The following is a 17806-nucleotide window of genomic DNA, read 5'->3' as shown; positions in this document are numbered from 1 at the left end:
CAAAATGCGGACTTTACTACATGCTCGTTCATTTTGCAGGATGTGATTTCGGTCCCCACCTTGCCTAGCTCGCTACGAAACTCAGCGTTACAACAAAACACTGTTGAGTGTTGTGTAGATTTCTCGCAGGGTGCCTAAAACTGTTCGGCTCCATGCACAGCGGGTCAGGGAATTGGGAAGTGTCCAGTGTTGCAGCGTCCAACTCGAAGATAAGAAGTACGTGTGCGTGTGGGTAGCGTCGTCGTCAGCTAGCAAGCTCTGTTCATCATTGTAATAATTATTAATTTGTATCACTCTCTGGCTCTAGCTCTAGGCCTATTAGTGTTGTGCTTGGCTGGCTTGAGATCCTTGGACTCAACTTGGAGTGGCTAGGTGGAGACTCACGATGGATGTGGTTGGATATTGTGTGGCACTAGCGTGCATATTGGTAGCCGCAATGCCGAATTGTTTGGACGCCACTACGGTGGACCCAGCGACTGTTGCTTTCCCACCAGTTCGTCCCAGCAGACCTTATGGCTCTCCTCTACCGGTGGGTCATGAAATGCAGCTTGGCTATCAAAGGGAGAGCGATGGGCCAGTGACTGAATACACAGAGGTGAGCCAACACGGAATCAGAGCATCGTTGCTATGGTTATGTGGCAGAAGACGGTGCTACCAACCGTCCATGATCCACGATAATAATTATTATACCGTATTTCCCCAAGTATAAGTCGCACCTTCTTACGCGAAAAAAGAGGTGTGACTTACAATCGAGCATAACTTTCTGCCAAAGTGAAACCCGGTCCATGTATATTGAAAACATGGTTCAGACCTGAAATGGGTCGTACATGTAATCGAGTGCAGCTTATAGGGCTTGAAAGTGCTACGTCACAGCATAGCAACAATTTCAAAAATTCAAAAATTGGATCCACTTGGATCCAGTTTTTGGATGGATCCAAGCACATTTCAAGTCGTCTTACTCTCAGCAAGGTGATGTAACCAGTTAAACTGACTGATATGGCTACTGAGGGCGGGGTTACAACTGGTGGCGAAGTAAAAGTCACCCCTGCATACGACATGAGTGGGTTGCTATGCACCCACATACTGAGGCAATAGCAAAGTCACACCGTAGTGGATCCAAAATAGAAATCTGATGGCAACTTAGTACTCCCTGGCCGTTTTTGACGTCATCACTTTCAAGCCCTATAACCTGGGAAATGCGGTACCCAGGTTATGGTATGAAGCCAATCAGTGAGCCATGGCCCATGGCACAAACGGATTGTTACGGGATTTCCCCGAATATAAGTCACACCTTTTTACACTTCAGGGCCGACAAAGGGGGTGCAAAGGGGGTGCGACTTATAATCGAGCATGACTTACTACTCGGAAGTGAATATCATCAAAACGATAATGACATGGACCTGGTATAGGATTTTACGTCGGGCCCTAGACGACGAATACTTTGGCCAACCGGACAACAAAGAAGTTGAGACCAAAGAGAATGTTTTCATTTCCTGCGCATGCTTATGTAGAAATGACGTAATGACAGTAGTGAGTCAGGTCGCTACAGTACTCCCCCGCCAGTGGTGAGGTCGGGAGGAGCGAAACACGATAAACAAGAAAAAAGAAAGAGAAAAGAAAGGAAGCGCGGCATGTACAAGGCGGAAAGGCAAAAATATAATAATATGATACATATGTACAAGCGAGAGCGCTGCATGTGTGAAATTTGTTAACATCGTGGCATAAAGGCCGAAACAAAAATCAGGAAAGCAGGAAAGAGAGAGAGATGCATGGCAGAGGCGGGTTAACGTGTCAGAGGTGTGTTAACGTGACAGAGGTAGAGAGCATGTCAGAGGCAGAAAGAAAGAAAAGAGGAAACGTACGCGTGACAGAGGTATCATGTCAGAGGCGGAAAGAAAGGAAAGAGGAACGTACGCGTGACAGAGGAGTATTATCATGTCAGAGGCGGCTGCATGTTGCAGGCTTTGCGGGGTACCAGCAGGAGCGCTGCACTGGGGCGAGGCGTGCCGAGTGAGGCGGGGACGGCTGGAGGCGAGCGCAGCTCCATGGGGTCCGGTGCGGGGCGTGTGCCTGCGTGCGTGCACAGTTGGCCTGGTACGGATGGTGGAGGTGGCCAATTTCCAGCTTGAGGCCAGGACGAAGATGGACGAATACGGACGACTGGACAATGCCGTGGCAGGATAGCGGGGTATCCAGGTGGGCCGGGGAGGGTGGCAGGGGCCATAGCAGCTCCGAGGCGGATCCAGTGATGGTGAGGCTCAAGCTTTACGTCAGCAGCCGGCAATTGACGGGTTCCCGAGAGCGGGGCGAGCAGGAAACTGCGGTGAGAGCTCAGGGATAGTAGCCATTGGAAAAACTCCGAAGAGCGCAGCGTCTGGGGTCACCAATATAGGGTTTTACGTCGGGCCCTAGACGACGGCTACTTTGGCCAACCGGACAACAAAGAAGTTGAGACCAAAGAGAATGTTTTTATTTCCTGCGCATGCTTATGTAGAAATGACGTAATGACAGTAGTGAGTCGGGTCGCTACACTGGAAATGGGGGGGGGGGGGGGGGGGTGCGACTTGCAATCAAGTGTGACCTATAACCGGGGAAATATGGTATGTAGCTGACTGAGAACTGGTGACCTCAGACATAGGTAGAATCTACAAACATGTAATATTGCATTACCTTACCGAGTGGAATTCTGACTGGATCAATTTTCCAAATGCATGCCCCAGCCCATCCTATCTCTGGCTACTTTAAACCATGTATGATGGCTGCACCCCAAAGTTGTCCAAGTTTTCGTCCCTCCTACATGCCAAATCCCACTGCTCTGTCCAATCTACCGATTTCCGCTCTGTACAGGATCTTCATCCGCAAGACTTCTGGGACAAGCATGTCAGCATTAAAAAGCCAGCCGTACTACGCGGGCATAAGAACGACGAAGCGGCCTTCAAAGTCTGGACGGACGATTACTTGCGCACAACGTACGCAGATCAACACGTACGTGTGGAACTCAAACAAGAGAATCGATCATTTGGGGCGTGGAGAATGACGCTACCAGCGTTCCTTGATCGGTACAAGAAGGAGAACATTTACGCGGTCACTGTGCTGCCAGAGGCAATGCGGCATGAAGTCAAGGTCAGTAGTGCACTATTGTCGAGAACTGCCGTTCACGAATATTTGAAATACATATAATTTTAGTGTTCACGTCTTACTTGAACTTCCTGTAGTTTCAGTCTGCAACTCCGTCGTCTTTCTCCTTTTCTAACTCAGTCTTTCCATTATCTGACAGTGGTGCTCTCACCTCTAGCTAGGTGCAAGCACCCTCCGCCAGACGCGAACTACATTCCTGTTTCTCTAAAGACTCTCAAATATAATAATTTCTTCTTCGCGTTCACTTTCGTTCTGCAGTTTATTTATTTATTTATTTTCCTTTCTTTCTACCTCGTGGTACACGCGCTACATGTGCCACCATCTTTGTTTCCATGGCACCACAGTGCACCTGACCACGCGATCGCTACGCAGCTCAGGCCCGAATGGGTCCGGGTGCGCTGCGTCGCGATCTATTTGGCCTCGCTTCCTTCCGAGCACCGCCGTTTTCGGAGCGTACTCATTGTGCGTCTCAGTTCTTTTCTCCGTTGTTTGTATCTCCTTGGTATGGGTTATTCTTCTTCTTCTTCTTGACTGAAGTGTAGTTGATGAATGAACGATGGTGGTTTGTGTTGTAGTAGTGTGAGTGTGTGCATGGTTCGAAAGGTCTTCTACATTCTATAATCAAATCGATAAGATTTTGACATGGTGCTGTAACCAGGTGACGGTTACCTGTCCGCAACGCAGTTTCCCCGTCGTTTTCCGACACTCATCGTCGTGCAGGTATGTACACTCAAATGGTCCAGCGCCGGGCCAATATGAAGCGTCGCCTCACACGCGTCAGGGAAAAGCTGGCGAGGGAGCTCCACAAGGAGGAGCCATCCCCACACTACGTGCTGGGCGACTGGCAAACAGCGGCAGAGCTAGCGTCTCACATAAACGACCTTCAATCACAAATACGTAGCCTCGTCGAGCTCGACGCAAACGATGAGAAACTAGACGATCTCGACTCTTGGGAGTCGTCCTTCGATGAGGAGGTGGAAATTTTGAGAACAGCGAGGGCGTTTTTGGAGAAACACGCGCCCTCCCTGCTACAGCAACCAGTGCCAAGTGAAAGCAGGTGTTCTGAGAGTGTGATGTGTAGTGCTAGTAATAGTAGTAAACACATGCAGACTGAGCACCCTGTTTCGGAGCAGCTCTCAGTCTCTCAACACGCTAGTCATCCTGCTAGCAGCACGCCTGCCTTTACTGGTGTGATGGGCAGTATGCCAAATGCCACTGGTACTGCTAGTCAAGCACTCACAGCAGTCAGTGCAATTGCAAATACCCATGATCCTACTCACCATACTGGTTCATTAAGCACACTGCAGTACACACCAGCAGTGCCACCGCCACCACCACTACACTTGCCTGAGCCTACACCTGGTACTGGTAGTGCCACTGGTCGTGCACAGTGGAGCAACGCAGAGTACACTTCTGACAGCGAGTCTGTATGGTCGGATGCTGACTCCACGTCTACCAACACCTCGTTCCATGCACCCTCGGTTGTTCCAGGCTCTGCTATGTTTGTTGCTGCAGTCTCCCAGGCTGCCAGTCATGCCGCACGTGCTGCTGTGGAGGCCACATGGCAGATGGACACCTCGAACACACCACGTCGCACTCCTGGTCGGACACCCGTGCAGCTCCCTAAGCTCACACTGCCAACCTTTCATGGTGATATCCTTGCATGGCCCGACTTTTGGGATATGTTTTCTGCTGCAGTCGACACACAGCAGTTACCCCAGGTGTCAAAGTTCACGTATCTGCGCAGTGTGCTGAAAGGTCCTGCCGCCCGTCTGGTCTCAGGCATCGCAGTGACCGACGCAAATTATCCGACTGCTGTCAGCACCCTGAAGGCCGAGTATGGCAAGCCTGATATAGTTATTGCTCAGTTATACGGTCGCCTACAGCATATCGCTCAGTCCTCCACACGCTATGCGGATATAAAATCTACATGTGAGGCTCTGGAGAACATCCTCCTGCAACTGGAGGCCCAGGGGGAAATACTGAAAGGTCAACGCCTAGTATGCCACCAGGTACTCTCAAAGCTTCCACTGAGTGTAACTACGAAGCTTGAGGAGTGGCGACCCTCCCATGACGTCTCAGCACCGTGGGACATAGAAGACCTCCGCCAGTACCTGAAACGGTACGTGCTTCTGCACGACCGAGCACAACAACGCTCTGGCCAGCAGCAAAGCACCGCTCCAGTGGATATGCTGCCGTCCAGTACACTTGTGGCCACTTCTGGCGCAACGTTCCGTAGGCCGCAAGCTGCTACGTCCGCACCCGCTCGGCCACGGAAGCCGTGTGTGTTCTGCGGTGGTGCCCACAACCACGATGCCTGCGGACGGTTCGCAACTACCTCAGCTCGGAAGGACAGGCTCCTTGAGCTCCATCTCTGTTACCGTTGTCTTGGCAAAGGCCATGTCGCATCTGCCTGCACCCAGCAACGGAAATGCCGACATTGCCAGCAGCCAAACCATCACAACACTGCTATTTGTTCGCGCCAACAGTCTGCTGTTCACCAGATCGGTGTCAACAATGTGCAACAGCAGCCGGCACCCCAGCAACAGCAGCAGCCAAGGCCGCAGAGGTCGCCGCCTCCGCCGCCACAGCAACAGCAGCCACAGCAGCAGTCTCAATCCGCTACGACACCAGCGCAGTTCTCATCTTCATGTATGTCTGTCAATGTCCAGTGCAACACGGTACAGGATCGTGTCGGTTTAGCGCGCATGATGACTGCAACTTCTGCTATCGCCGCCAATGGTCGCCGTACCACTGTGCGCATCCTGTTTGACAGTGGCAGTCAATCAACATTCCTCAGCGCATCTGCTGCTGAGCAACTTCAACTTCAGCCCCTCGGTAAGGACACGCTGAACGTATTCTCCTTTGGCAGTGAGACTCCTCTGCGCCTTGTGCCAGATGTGGTACAATTTGCTCTCCTCCACAAGGACGGTTCTACTCGGACTCTTCATGCGCATGTGTTGCCAGCATCGAAGACGATCCACCCTGTGCAGCACAGCTCACTCTCTGCGGCAGACAGAGCAGTTCTGATCAATCTGCCGGCAGACTCTCTGGCTGATCCGTTACCGGACGGTGCCTCCACTCATGCAGTCGACTTGCTACTGGGCATACAGTACTTCTGGGACCTCATGAGTGGTCTGCCAACACGGTTGCCTTCTGGCCTCTACCTCATTCCGTCTCGATTGGGATATCTGTTGTCTGGCAACCCGAATCCAGCCACTGCAGACAGCTCGCATGCCTCTGCTTCTGACTCTGTGGTCTTTGTGTGCGCTACGGAACGCGTACCGGATCTGTCCGAGATGTGGTCTCTCGACAGTATTGGTATCAGTGACTCGCCGTTCCTCACTGACGACAACCGTGCCCAGCAGCACTTCAACTCAACCGTCCGATTTCGCGATGGCCGCTATGAAGTCGCTTGGCCGTGGAAGTCTGAGCCACCTGACCTGCGAGACAACTATGGCCTCGCACTCGGTCGTTTGACCTCCCTCGCTAAGCAGCTCGCTAGGGACCATGACCTGCTATTGCGCTACGATGCAGTGATCCAGTCTCAGGTTGAGCTGGGTATTGTTGAACGTGTGTCAACCAACACTTCAACTCACACCGTCAAGCACTACCTGCCGCACCAGCCAGTCGTGACACCCTCCAAGGCGACCACTAAGCTGCGCATTGTATACGATGCCTCGGCCAAGTCGTCCAAAGCAGCTAAGTGTCTGAACGAGTGCATGCATCGTGGCCCCATCAACTTGCCGAATCTCTGTGGCATACTTCTCCGCTTCCGTTGCCACTCCATTGTGCTGTTGGCTGACATCGAGAAAGCGTTTCTCCAGCTCAGCATTCGTCCGGATGACCGAGATGTCACACGTTTCCTCTGGTTTGACGATCCAGCAAACCCTGCCACATCCAAGGACAACTTGGCTGTGTATCGCTTCTGTAGGATGCCGTTCGGTATTGTTGCCAGTCCGTTTCTGCTGGAAGCTACTATCCATCACCATCTGCAGCTGCAGTGTACTCCTCTTGCCGCTTCTATCGATCAGAATATCTACGTGGACAACGTGTTGATTGGTGTCTCGGATGTTTCTGATGTTCTTGCCGTATATGAGGAGGCCAAGTCCGTTTTCCAGCGTGCATCAATGAATTTGCGTGAGTGGACAACCAATAGTACAGCTGCTCGGGCGACTCTACCAGCGGATGACATCGTCACGACTCGACATGTCAAGGTGCTTGGTTTACAGTGGGACACACATGACGATGTATTGTCAATTGCTGGTTCTCGCTGCACCCTCTCTGCTGCTGCACCTGCTACTAAGCGCATTGTCTTGCAAGCCGTCTCTGCTTTGTACGATCCGCTTGGTCTACTCGTACCAGCCATTCTGTCTGGGCGCCTGCTACTTCGTCAATTGTGGCAAGCTGAGCTCAATTGGGATGACCCTCTACCTGCACACTTTACTGACGAATGGTCTGCTATCTCCTCTATGATGGCATCGCTCTCTTCGATCACTATTCCCCGTTTGTGTTGTCCGGTCGGCAGCGCTACGGATGTGCAGCTCCATATCTTCACTGACGCTTCTGTCAATGCGTATGCAGCTGCTGGCTACCTCCGGGTCACAGATGGCAGTTCGGTACACTCTGCCCTCATCTTCAGCAAGATGCGGCTCGCACCGGCTCCCAAGAAGTCATCTTCTACAGCTGACACCATGACCATTCCTCGCCTGGAATTACTGGGTGCTGTCATTGGTGCTCGACTTGCGTCATTCCTTCGGCAGGAACTCAACCTCACGCTCTCGTCCACTACTGTCTGGACTGATGCCAGGTGCGTTCTGCATTGGCTTGTATCAAGTCGGGACCTGTCTACATTTGTGGCCAATCGCATCGCTAGCTTACGTGCTCTGCCGGACATCACGTATCGCTATGTCCCCAGTGCTGCTAATCCTGCTGATTTGGCTACTCGTCCGCAAACAGCTGCGCAGCTCGCCGACAGTACTCTATGGTGGTCTGGTCCTTCGTGGCTAACAGAAGACGTCAGCAAATGGCCTGCTTCTAGTCACCCCACCATCACTCCTCAGGACTTGGCGTTGGCCGAGGCCGAGTATCGTGGACCTCGTCTCATCCACAGCATGCTCGCTACCCAACCAGTCCTGCCGCCGTCACTTGTGCAGCAGTCTATCCTAACGCGCTCGTCCTCACTGTCCAAAGCCGTCAGGATCTTGACCTACTGCATGCATTTCCTCTATCGTGTTGTGTGGACTCGGTTGCCCGCTGCTCAGCAGACACGCCTTCAGGATGGCCATGCTCTGCTAGCTCAGCTACTCAGCCAGTTTGCTGCTCAACCGCATGTCTTCAGCGTCAGTGTGCGACGCTTGGTTCTGTCTCTATTCGTACGTTCAGCGCAGCACAGCTCCTATCCTGATCTGTACTCTGGTTCTCTCGCTGATAGCACGTCACCGTTGGTGAAGCAATTTGGTCTTCAGCGTGACCAGCTCGGTGTTATCCGTTGTCATGGCAAGCTTGCTCACGTCCATGCTACCAGCCAGCCTGCTCTGCTGCCACGCCAGCATCGTCTCACTGTCTTGATCATTCTCGACATCCATGGTCGCCTGCTGCATGCTGGTCCAAGCCACACCCTCGCACAGCTTCGCCTCAACTTCTGGGTTCCTCATGGTCGTCAGGCTGTTCGCCATGAACTGAAGCTATGTCTTGTGTGCCGTCGTCAAGACTCGCCACCCTATCGTCTTCCGTTGATGCCGCCTCTGCCTGCTGAGCGTGTCAACCCTGCTCATCCATTTGAGTTCACCGGTCTGGACTACTTTGGACCATTGCTCATCAAGCAGTCCGACTCCTCCACGACCAAGGTATGGGTCTGTTTATTCACCTGTTTCGCTATCCGTGCTGTCCATCTCGAGTTCGTGGATGACATGTCCACAGCTGCCTTCATCTCTGGCTTACGTCGCTTCATTGCTCGTCGTGGCGTACCGCGTCTGTTGTATTCTGACAACGCCAGCCAATTTCACCTCGCCAGTTCTGCCGTGCCGGATGCCTGGTCCTCTCTACCGTCTGACCCCGTCCTAGGTGAGTTTCTCTCTCAACGTCAGATCACGTGGAAATTCACCACTGCACTCGCCCCATGGCAAGGTGGTATTTATGAGCGCATGGTTGGCCTTGTGAAGGGCTGCATGCGGAAAGTTGTTGGCCGGCAGTTGCTCTCGCTCCCACAGCTCCTCACCTTGCTGGCTGAAGTTGAAGCTGTCGTCAACAACCGCCCACTGACTCCCGTTTCGGCTGACGATGAAGGTCCTGGTCTTCTCGTGCTCTCTCCAGCTCACTTCCTCGTTGGTGGTCGACCCACGCTGATCCCTGTCGACACATCCTCTGCTGATGATCCCGACTATTCGCCTGATATCAGCTCCCGGGATCACATCTTGCAGTGGTGGAGGGCGTCCCAAGTTCTCTTGGAACGTTTCTGGAAATGCTGGCGGACTGAGTACTTGCAATTACTCAGGGAACGTGCGAACCCTGATCACCGCCAGCCCAAGACGTCTCTATCCGGCCAGCCACAGGTCGGGGAGATTGTCATCGTCAAATCCGAAGGCATACCACGTGGCCAGTGGCACATTGGCAAGGTAACAGCGGCTAACGCTAGTGCGACAGATGGTTGCGTCCGCTCAGCAGAGGTCCTGATGCCGTCTGGCCGCACAGTGGAACGCCCACTATCGCTGCTGTATCCACTCGAGGTACCCAGCACCCGGCAGGATGATGCCCCCGCAGTCATCAGCAGCCAGCAGTCAGATAATGCTCCTGGAGTGCAAGCACCACCGCCATCAGCAACCCGCCCGAGGCGCAAGGCTGCCGATCAGGCACGCCAAAACATCGCTAGGTGGACGGCTTGTAACTTCACGGCGTTAAGGTAAGTATAACTTATTATATTTCTACGCTTTAGTTCACAATCTTCTTTGTTCCTTTCTCTTTCTAGTGCATTCACACTTCTGTTTGGTGGGAGTGTCGAGAACTGCCGTTCACGAATATTTGAAATACATATAATTTTAGTGTTCACGTCTTACTTGAACTTCCTGTAGTTTCAGTCTGCAACTCCGTCGTCTTTCTCCTTTTCTAACTCAGTCTTTCCATTATCTGACAGTGGTGCTCTCACCTCTAGCTAGGTGCAAGCACCCTCCGCCAGACGCGAACTACATTCCTGTTTCTCTAAAGACTCTCAAATATAATTTCTTCTTCGCGTTCACTTTCGTTCTGCAGTTTATTTATTTATTTATTTTCCTTTCTTTCTACCTCGTGGTACACGCGCTACATGTGCCACCATCTTTGTTTCCATGGCACCACAGTGCACCTGACCACGCGATCGCTACGCAGCTCAGGCCCGAATGGGTCCGGGTGCGCTGCGTCGCGATCTATTTGGCCTCGCTTCCTTCCGAGCACCGCCGTTTTCGGAGCGTACTCATTGTGCGTCTCAGTTCTTTTCTCCGTTGTTTGTATCTCCTTGGTATGGGTTATTCTTCTTCTTCTTCTTGACTGAAGTGTAGTTGATGAATGAACGATGGTGGTTTGTGTTGTAGTAGTGTGAGTGTGTGCATGGTTCGAAAGGTCTTCTACATTCTATAATCAAATCGATAAGATTTTGACACTATAGGATGCAGGATTCGGCTAGAGCCTGCCAGTCTGGCACTGAGTAAGAGATTCGTGGTCACATGTGCTCGCAAGCCAAGCATAAATGTTCTCTGTTGAGGCACCTTGGCAACATACTTGTACAACTATTTTAAAATCCTACTTTGAGTAATTCTAACTAATGTGTTCTGACACTTGGGCCTGTTAGAGATCTCCAACAGCAGTGGGATGGTGGTCACCTGGAAGGCAGCATGTTATTGTGAACAGTCACTTTGACAAGTTACGGCTGCGACATTGCATTTTAGTGCAGCTAGCTTCACAGTCAATCATCTCCGTGACTCTCTTTCCCGTCTCTCTCTCTCTCTCTCTCTCTCTCTCTCTCTCTTCCAAACTCTGTGCTTTCGCGGTTTTGAGCTTCCCATACATGTGTAGCATGGGTACTCTATCACACGTATTGAAGGAGTACATGTGATTGTACACACATACATAACATAGTACATTGTAGATATTCATGGTAGGCTGTGCGCATAGTCACACAGCCTTTGTCTTCTTCTCCTCCTTGGGAATGAATGAACAACTAACGTACTATCCATAACTGTGTGCCTTGAGAGCCTTGAGAGTACACATGTACTGCACATTTGAAATAGTATCCTGATTGAAATTTAGCCAGCACAATATGATTATAATGCATTCATGTTGAGTCGGTGCAATCTGTTGTGATTTGTCGTTCACAGGTCCCGACGCCGCTTCTCTGTGGCACGTATCGTAAGTACCTACAGGAGTTAAACCTATGGATTGGTTACACCGGCACACGGTCTGTTGTGCATTATGATGCCGATCACAACATACACTGTCTGCTGGCCGGGCGCAAGGATTTCATCATGATCGACCGAGAGTATGAGTACAAGCTAGGCTTTGGCCGTCGGGTAAGTTCAGACACTTTCTTACAAATGCGCATCCCTGGTCTCTAAAATATGTTGTGTTAAGTAGGGCCAGCTGTAGGTATTGTGTTGTCATTTGTGCTATTCCGTAACCTTCCGCCGGTGATGCAGTTTCAGCTGCTCCTGTTATTTGTGGTACTACAGCTACAGTATATTGAGTTAGAAATGTCTCTTGTGAGTGATCACTTTGGAATGAAGCTGGAACCGAAAACTAGACTTGGTCAAATGTTATCGTTTGTCCTACTGCGTTGTTGTTCCACCGCAGCCTGGCTATGTTGGATCGGGCTTCTCCAAAATGAACCCCGACAAGGTGGATGTGGTCAAGTTTCCTGGTGTGTTTGATGTACCGTGGACGCACGCAACGCTCAATCCTGGTGACTGCATTTTCATTCCTGGAGGTACGGTGCACTGCTTATGTGTGTGCGCTTACGTGCAAGTAGACACTGCTTTGATCAGGCAACGCTTTCCTTTGAGCTTCTTGTGTGGACGTCTTGCTGCAGCAGCAGCGTGTCCGGACAGGCTTTATGACTTTGCAATCCCGGTCTGAAGTAACACGATAGTTGGACTGCTGGCTGCTTACTGCTTTGATGTGTGAACATTCCAAACATTAGCATTGTCAGATATTGTATTCCTTTGTCGGCCCTTGGTTCCCTCACGCTAGCCATGGCGCTATGGGATTATTGCCATGCACAAGAACAGACATGTGCTTATGATGATCTTGTGCATGCACTTGTTATCTAGATCGCTTATCCGGGCGGTGCGGGGCCGGGCACTGCCCATAAAAGGCATAACTTTGAAATGTCTGTAACTCTGAATCACATTTATTTCAATGACAATGGGAATGCCCAAGTAAAATAATAAAATACAATACAAAATACAAAATACAACAATGGGCAAGGGGCAGCGATCTAGCATATGATGTCACTATTACCATGAAATAATTGGCAAAATGGTAGCAATATTTCCACTAAAACTTACCCACGGGGTTCCCAGTAGACCAAGGTGCCCGTAACCTCTCGAGGTCCGGATAAGAGAGACATGCATGTGTTTGCTTCATGTTGTGCCCCTATCTCATTGATTTGAAGAAAACGTTGACTGCCACTGGTCTTGTTCCCTGTTGCATTTTGCCACGGTACAGGGTATATCCACCAGGTACGCGGCTATGGCCGTACAATGTCGGAAACGCTGCTCTTCACGCCTTTCGAAGAAGACTTTGAGCTGGGCAACTGCACGGCTGATGATCTGAAGTACACAACGCTGAAGGACGTGGAGATCTACTGGACTTACTTGGGTGGTGACAGTGATATTGAGATGGGTTATATGAACCCGTTGCTACTGCGGTGAGGATGTGTGTGTTTTACCATTTAGAGAGGTTGGGCACAACGAAAATTCGTTAGATATCGACTGTCCGGGTTAGAGTAACGAAAGTTGCTCCGAGGATCCGTCCAAACGCGACCGAAACAGAGCAGATATACGAAAATATTTTTCGTTACCTGGAGTAGTAAAATACTGATATTTCACAACTTCCTGTCTCGACTCTTCGCACCCGCGCGGCCGCCGCGTCGACCCACTGCGAAAACGTTCACGCGTTGTGCGCAATCTCACGGTTTACGAATATCCGTTAGCTTTTTGGTTTTTTCGTTATTAAAACTATTTGTTGCGGTGCTACGAATTTTCGTTGTGCGCAAGCTCTCTATTATCAAAATGCATAATGGGGCAAGGTGGACAAACTTGGAAGGATAGCGTCTCTGACTCCAACCCTGATTGCTCGGTAGGGCTTCGATGTTTGGATGTACACGTACATGTATACAAACGTTGAAGGCTGTGAGCACCATTCAGCCCTTTGGAAAGGTATCAGAGGATGTTACTGCTTCCACACCCACTTGATCGTGTCAGACCTGACTCGAGTTGTCAGATCATCATGTCTATTGGCAACAAAGTCAGAACTTTTGTTGTTTTGAAGTGTCCTGTTGTGCATTGAATTTGATATACCGACCGTTCTTTCTTGCAGCAATCTTATGATCCAATCACTAACGGAACAGCAGAAGAAATCAATGTCTCTCAAGACATTTATCTCCTTCTTCTTTGAAGTAAGTGCATATCAGACATGTTGCAGTTTACACAGCTATCACTATAACGCTACACTGTATGTCTCAAAATGAAGAGCTGAGATGAAAAAAACCTGATAAGCGCCAAACAAACAAACAAACACGGAATTAAAGCTGTGTGGACCCTGGCTAGCGCCAGGCGTTACTGAAGTAACGTCTTTTGCATAGCTACGGGAATTAAAAGGTTTAGTTAGGGACACCAGAAGGCTAAATTTCACATTCAAAATCTGACTACTTGAAGTAGAACTGTTTCAAAACCGGAACCCAAATATGGATTTAGGTATAAACCAATAGCGCGAGCTCCAGTGTCGAAGCAAACCCATTCCTAAACAAAATCATCGCCGAAGTCGCAACCTCTGTTTCGTAGATATAAACCATACATAAAATGAATCCTTTTTTGGCCATTATCCGAAAAGTGAATTGGATTTAGCGTACTCGTGGTGGCTGTATCACGGCAGGTCAGGTACAAGGTGTTTGGTGCACAGAGAAAGGGTCGCTGGCCATGTAACGCAAGTGGTCATGAACGCACTTCATGTTCTGTGCCGAATGGTCTGTCTGTAAAATGATCAACACAAGCTAAAGGCAGGTGGTTGCTGAAGCCATGTTCAAACTTTACAGCATTGAACATTTGTACTGAGCCCAGTCTACATCTGCCGGTAGCATTTTATACTATGAGCGCACCCATTGTCTTCCTACAGGTGTCCACATGCATCAAGTTGTGTATGCCTCACTGGCATACCAATGTTTAATCATAAGCGTAAACGCTGCCGGTCAGTTTTGGCAGAAATATGGGCATTCAACATCTGGCTCCGTACTATGTGTCATCGCAGTTCAGCATGGTTATTGGTTTGTGTACATGTATTTGTGCTCTACAGACCACCAGTGGACAGGCACAAGGCGATCCAGTACAGGTCAGGCACAGTAGTCAGCCAGTCAGCATGGCGTGATGCCATGTGCAAAGATCTAGTACTTTGTTGTTCAACTGATGCTTTTTAGACACCTTACTTTTGCTGATGGTCAGCTGAACTATTAATTTCACTGTGTAATAAGGCTATAGCCCTTACTTCCCAATCTGTATGCTTGTGAAATTATGCATGGTACAGGGGCATAGCAGCCGCTCCGGCCGATCCGGCTTTGGCCGGACCACTTTTTCGCACGACCACCACAGTAAAACAATGCCAAAAGTGCCCAGAATGCAGGATTTTGCACCCTAATTTCAAAAAAAATCAGGGGGCGATCCCCTCGGACCCCCCCCCCCCCCTGGCCGGACCACCGCCAACGGCGGTGCTACGCGCCTGTGGTATTGATCTTGACCAGTGGACCCCGCAACTCTGAGACAATGGCACCCGGCCTTGCAGGTGCCTAGATAAGACAGGTTGCACTGTAGTATGCTCTTTTGAAAGTATGTTTGTAGACAAAATCATGCTCAGGCCAGTCGTAGCTCAGTAAGGAAGGATGTTGCTTCTCCTTAGCTGGCTTGCAGCACTGGTTACTATTTCAGTCAGTTTCCCAGGTGTTGTCAGAAAGTGGGTTTTAAAGGTGCGTTGTATGGTGTTGTGGATTTGCCAACCACTGCAGATCTATAAAACGTACGTTGACGTGAACGGCACTGGAGCTGTAACCGCTGACGACTTTGCTGCCCTGTCGCTGGCCAATTTGAAGGAGATAGCACGTGGTATGGACGCATCTGCAGTGTCTCGCAAGCTCGCTGAGCTAAAGGACACAAGGCCCGACGCCAAGACAGAATTATGATGGCTTGACATAGCAAAATGAAATGGTCAGAGCAGCCCCGCTCCTTCCCAGTTGGACATAGCAGCGGTTCTTTTACAGCCATGACGGGATTTTAACATATCTTCAGGTGCGGTGGTTTGTGCTGAATCTGTCACGGTATCCTTGACATGTTGTTGATTCTGTGCTGTAGTTTCAATGATAGCCCGGCTGTTATTGGCTGGGTGCGTAGGCATATTTACACTGTTCTGTACCAGACAACTATCAAAGGAGATTTAAAATAACTTTACGGCCTGCTCTCAGATTGCATGCGTATCCTGAGCATGCGCAATGGAATCACTGCCTAACGGAGTCTATTCCTTGTGACGAATAAGATGTCTATCTCTGCTTTATATGCAAACTGACCAACTATGCCCATTGGTCTATCAAATCAACTGCTGGCTAACACAGCCTGATCCTGACTTAGCCTTCCTGTTTTTGGATGTACATGTTTGGGAGGTATCTCATCATTTTCTTTATCAAAGTTTAATAATATTATTGTATTGTTGAGCCGATGCGCCCTGCAATGGAATATGTATTGGTTACCGCTATCAAGTTTTCTGTCGGTGACGATGTATTGTTCACTGGCCACTGTGAGGCTGTAGCAGGGGTTTTCCTTCACTTCATGATGGGCCAAGAGTACATACATGTACATGACAGGCTGTATTTCGATTATGGTATGGGTTATGTACTGTGGATGGTGCTGACTGTGTTCCAATCCGAACATTCACCATTCTGTGTGAGCCAGCCGTTGGGTGATGAGAAGGCACCTTTGCCTGTTCACTTGGTGAAGTAAAAATAAAGAATACCATACCATTCGATATAATTATGCCCACACATTGACTCTGCCCAGGGCCGGCTGCTTTTTTATTATTATTATTATTATTATTTTTTTACAAGATAACCACAAACCATCATGGTACAACCGCCAGCAAAAACGCACAGAGATGCACACAGAGATGCACATAGCGATGGCAGCCGAAGCAACTAACTTGCTCTAGACTAGTCTACTACTGTGTAGCGGCCGTATAGAGGCTATGCGAATGTTTTGATGGCGTGAGTCAGCGCCCGGGAATTTCTACTGGCCGCTAAGTATACAGCGTGAGTCAGCAGATTTCCTAATGGGCGGTAAGTATGCAGCGTGAGTCGCTAGTGCAAGTGAAGCCCAGTGCCGCGAGTCCGCGACTTCGCTGAAGCATCTCAACTGATGATGTAGTCGCATCACCTCTACTATAGTACAGGATTCGGTTGGGCTTGCCACCACCAAGTCAATGAATGAGGGTTAGCTGGGTAGTAGTAGTATTACTACTAGTACCACTGCATGCCCTAGTTGGGCTGTAGATCTATGTCATATGTGGCACCTTCTGAGCTGGGTCATCCACCATGCTGCTTGCATGATTTTGTCACAGCACTGGCACTTCTTCTATACTATACTGGATTAGTGTTCGTACTGAATCCACGCTCACATAGTACAGTCATGTACTGTTGTAATACAGCCAGAAGAAACCCACTCATTATCTCAAGCAGGGTCAGTCCGGACTACCATTACTTACTACTTTGTAGTATCTCAGCTGGCTCTGACCAGGTTCCAGCATGCAGTGCAAACCAGTCCTTCAGAAATCCATCGGGAAGTTTTTGTTGACGGAGGAAGTACATGTATGTAGATGGACCGCGGCTTACCGCCCGACCTCCCGCCTGGCTACCCCTTCTTGAAGGGAGATCTCCCGACCAAAGAAAAAAAGGACTTTGCAGCTCTGAATGTGATGCACCCACACGGCACTGGCCGAACCACTAGTTGAACCAGGTCACTGGTCCGTGGTCACTGCGGCTGCCACACTGCCACTGCCACTGGCTCGCTGACCTGGCTCTGGTGAGTGGGGTGCATGCTGGGAGGGGTCAGTCTGAGTAATAATGTATAAAGTCAGTAGCCAATAACAAACCAAGAATCCAGACTGGCAGAGTTGAGGACAAAGATGACCCCCTCACTTTCTGGGGTCACGGACTGAGTCTTTGCAGACTGGTTATTACCAATACATGTACATTGTACCAGGCTGCATGCACGGAGTCGTATAAACTAGAAAGTAGAAACCCCCACTCCTAACCAACCAACTCCTTGGGGACCATTGATTACAGACCGTCCTGTGTGGGACAGTGGGAGTGGGAGTGTGTCTCACCGCACTGCATGCACTGACTCTGTGCTGTGCATGTGCTGCCATGCCCTGGTACATGGTCGCCTGG

At 50.0% G+C, this 17806-nt stretch overlaps 1 protein-coding gene across 1 annotated transcript; it reads left to right on the top strand.

Moving 5' to 3' along the window:
* LOC135817533 (uncharacterized) lies at positions 1-16138 on the top strand. The gene is made up of 8 exons (XM_065330740.1): positions 1-595; positions 2848-3123; positions 11487-11678; positions 11959-12091; positions 12832-13033; positions 13705-13783; positions 14677-14712; positions 15380-16138. Exons 1-8 carry the CDS (start codon positions 386-388, stop codon positions 15551-15553), a joined length of 1302 nt encoding a protein of 433 aa, XP_065186812.1. The 5' UTR covers positions 1-385; the 3' UTR covers positions 15554-16138.
* Positions 16139-17806: the final 1668 nt, after the last annotated feature.

The sequence above is a fragment of the Sycon ciliatum genome, chromosome 5 (genome assembly GCF_964019385.1).
Source record: "Sycon ciliatum chromosome 5, ocSycCili1.1, whole genome shotgun sequence".
Lineage (NCBI taxonomy): Eukaryota > Metazoa > Porifera > Calcarea > Leucosolenida > Sycettidae > Sycon > Sycon ciliatum.
Note: the sequence above shows the minus strand (reverse complement) of the source record. Positions and strands in the feature narration are given on the sequence as shown.

Coding starts and splice junctions, on each gene's coding strand:
- LOC135817533 (XM_065330740.1), top strand. CDS start 386: ATGGATGTGGTTGGATATTGTGTGGCACTAGCGTGCATATTGGTAGCC. Junction 3,124..11,486: donor CAATGCGGCATGAAGTCAAG/GTCAGTAGTGCA, acceptor TGTCGTTCACAG/GTCCCGACGCCGCTTCTCTG. Junction 13,784..14,676: donor TTATCTCCTTCTTCTTTGAA/GTAAGTGCATAT, acceptor TGTGCTCTACAG/ACCACCAGTGGACAGGCACA.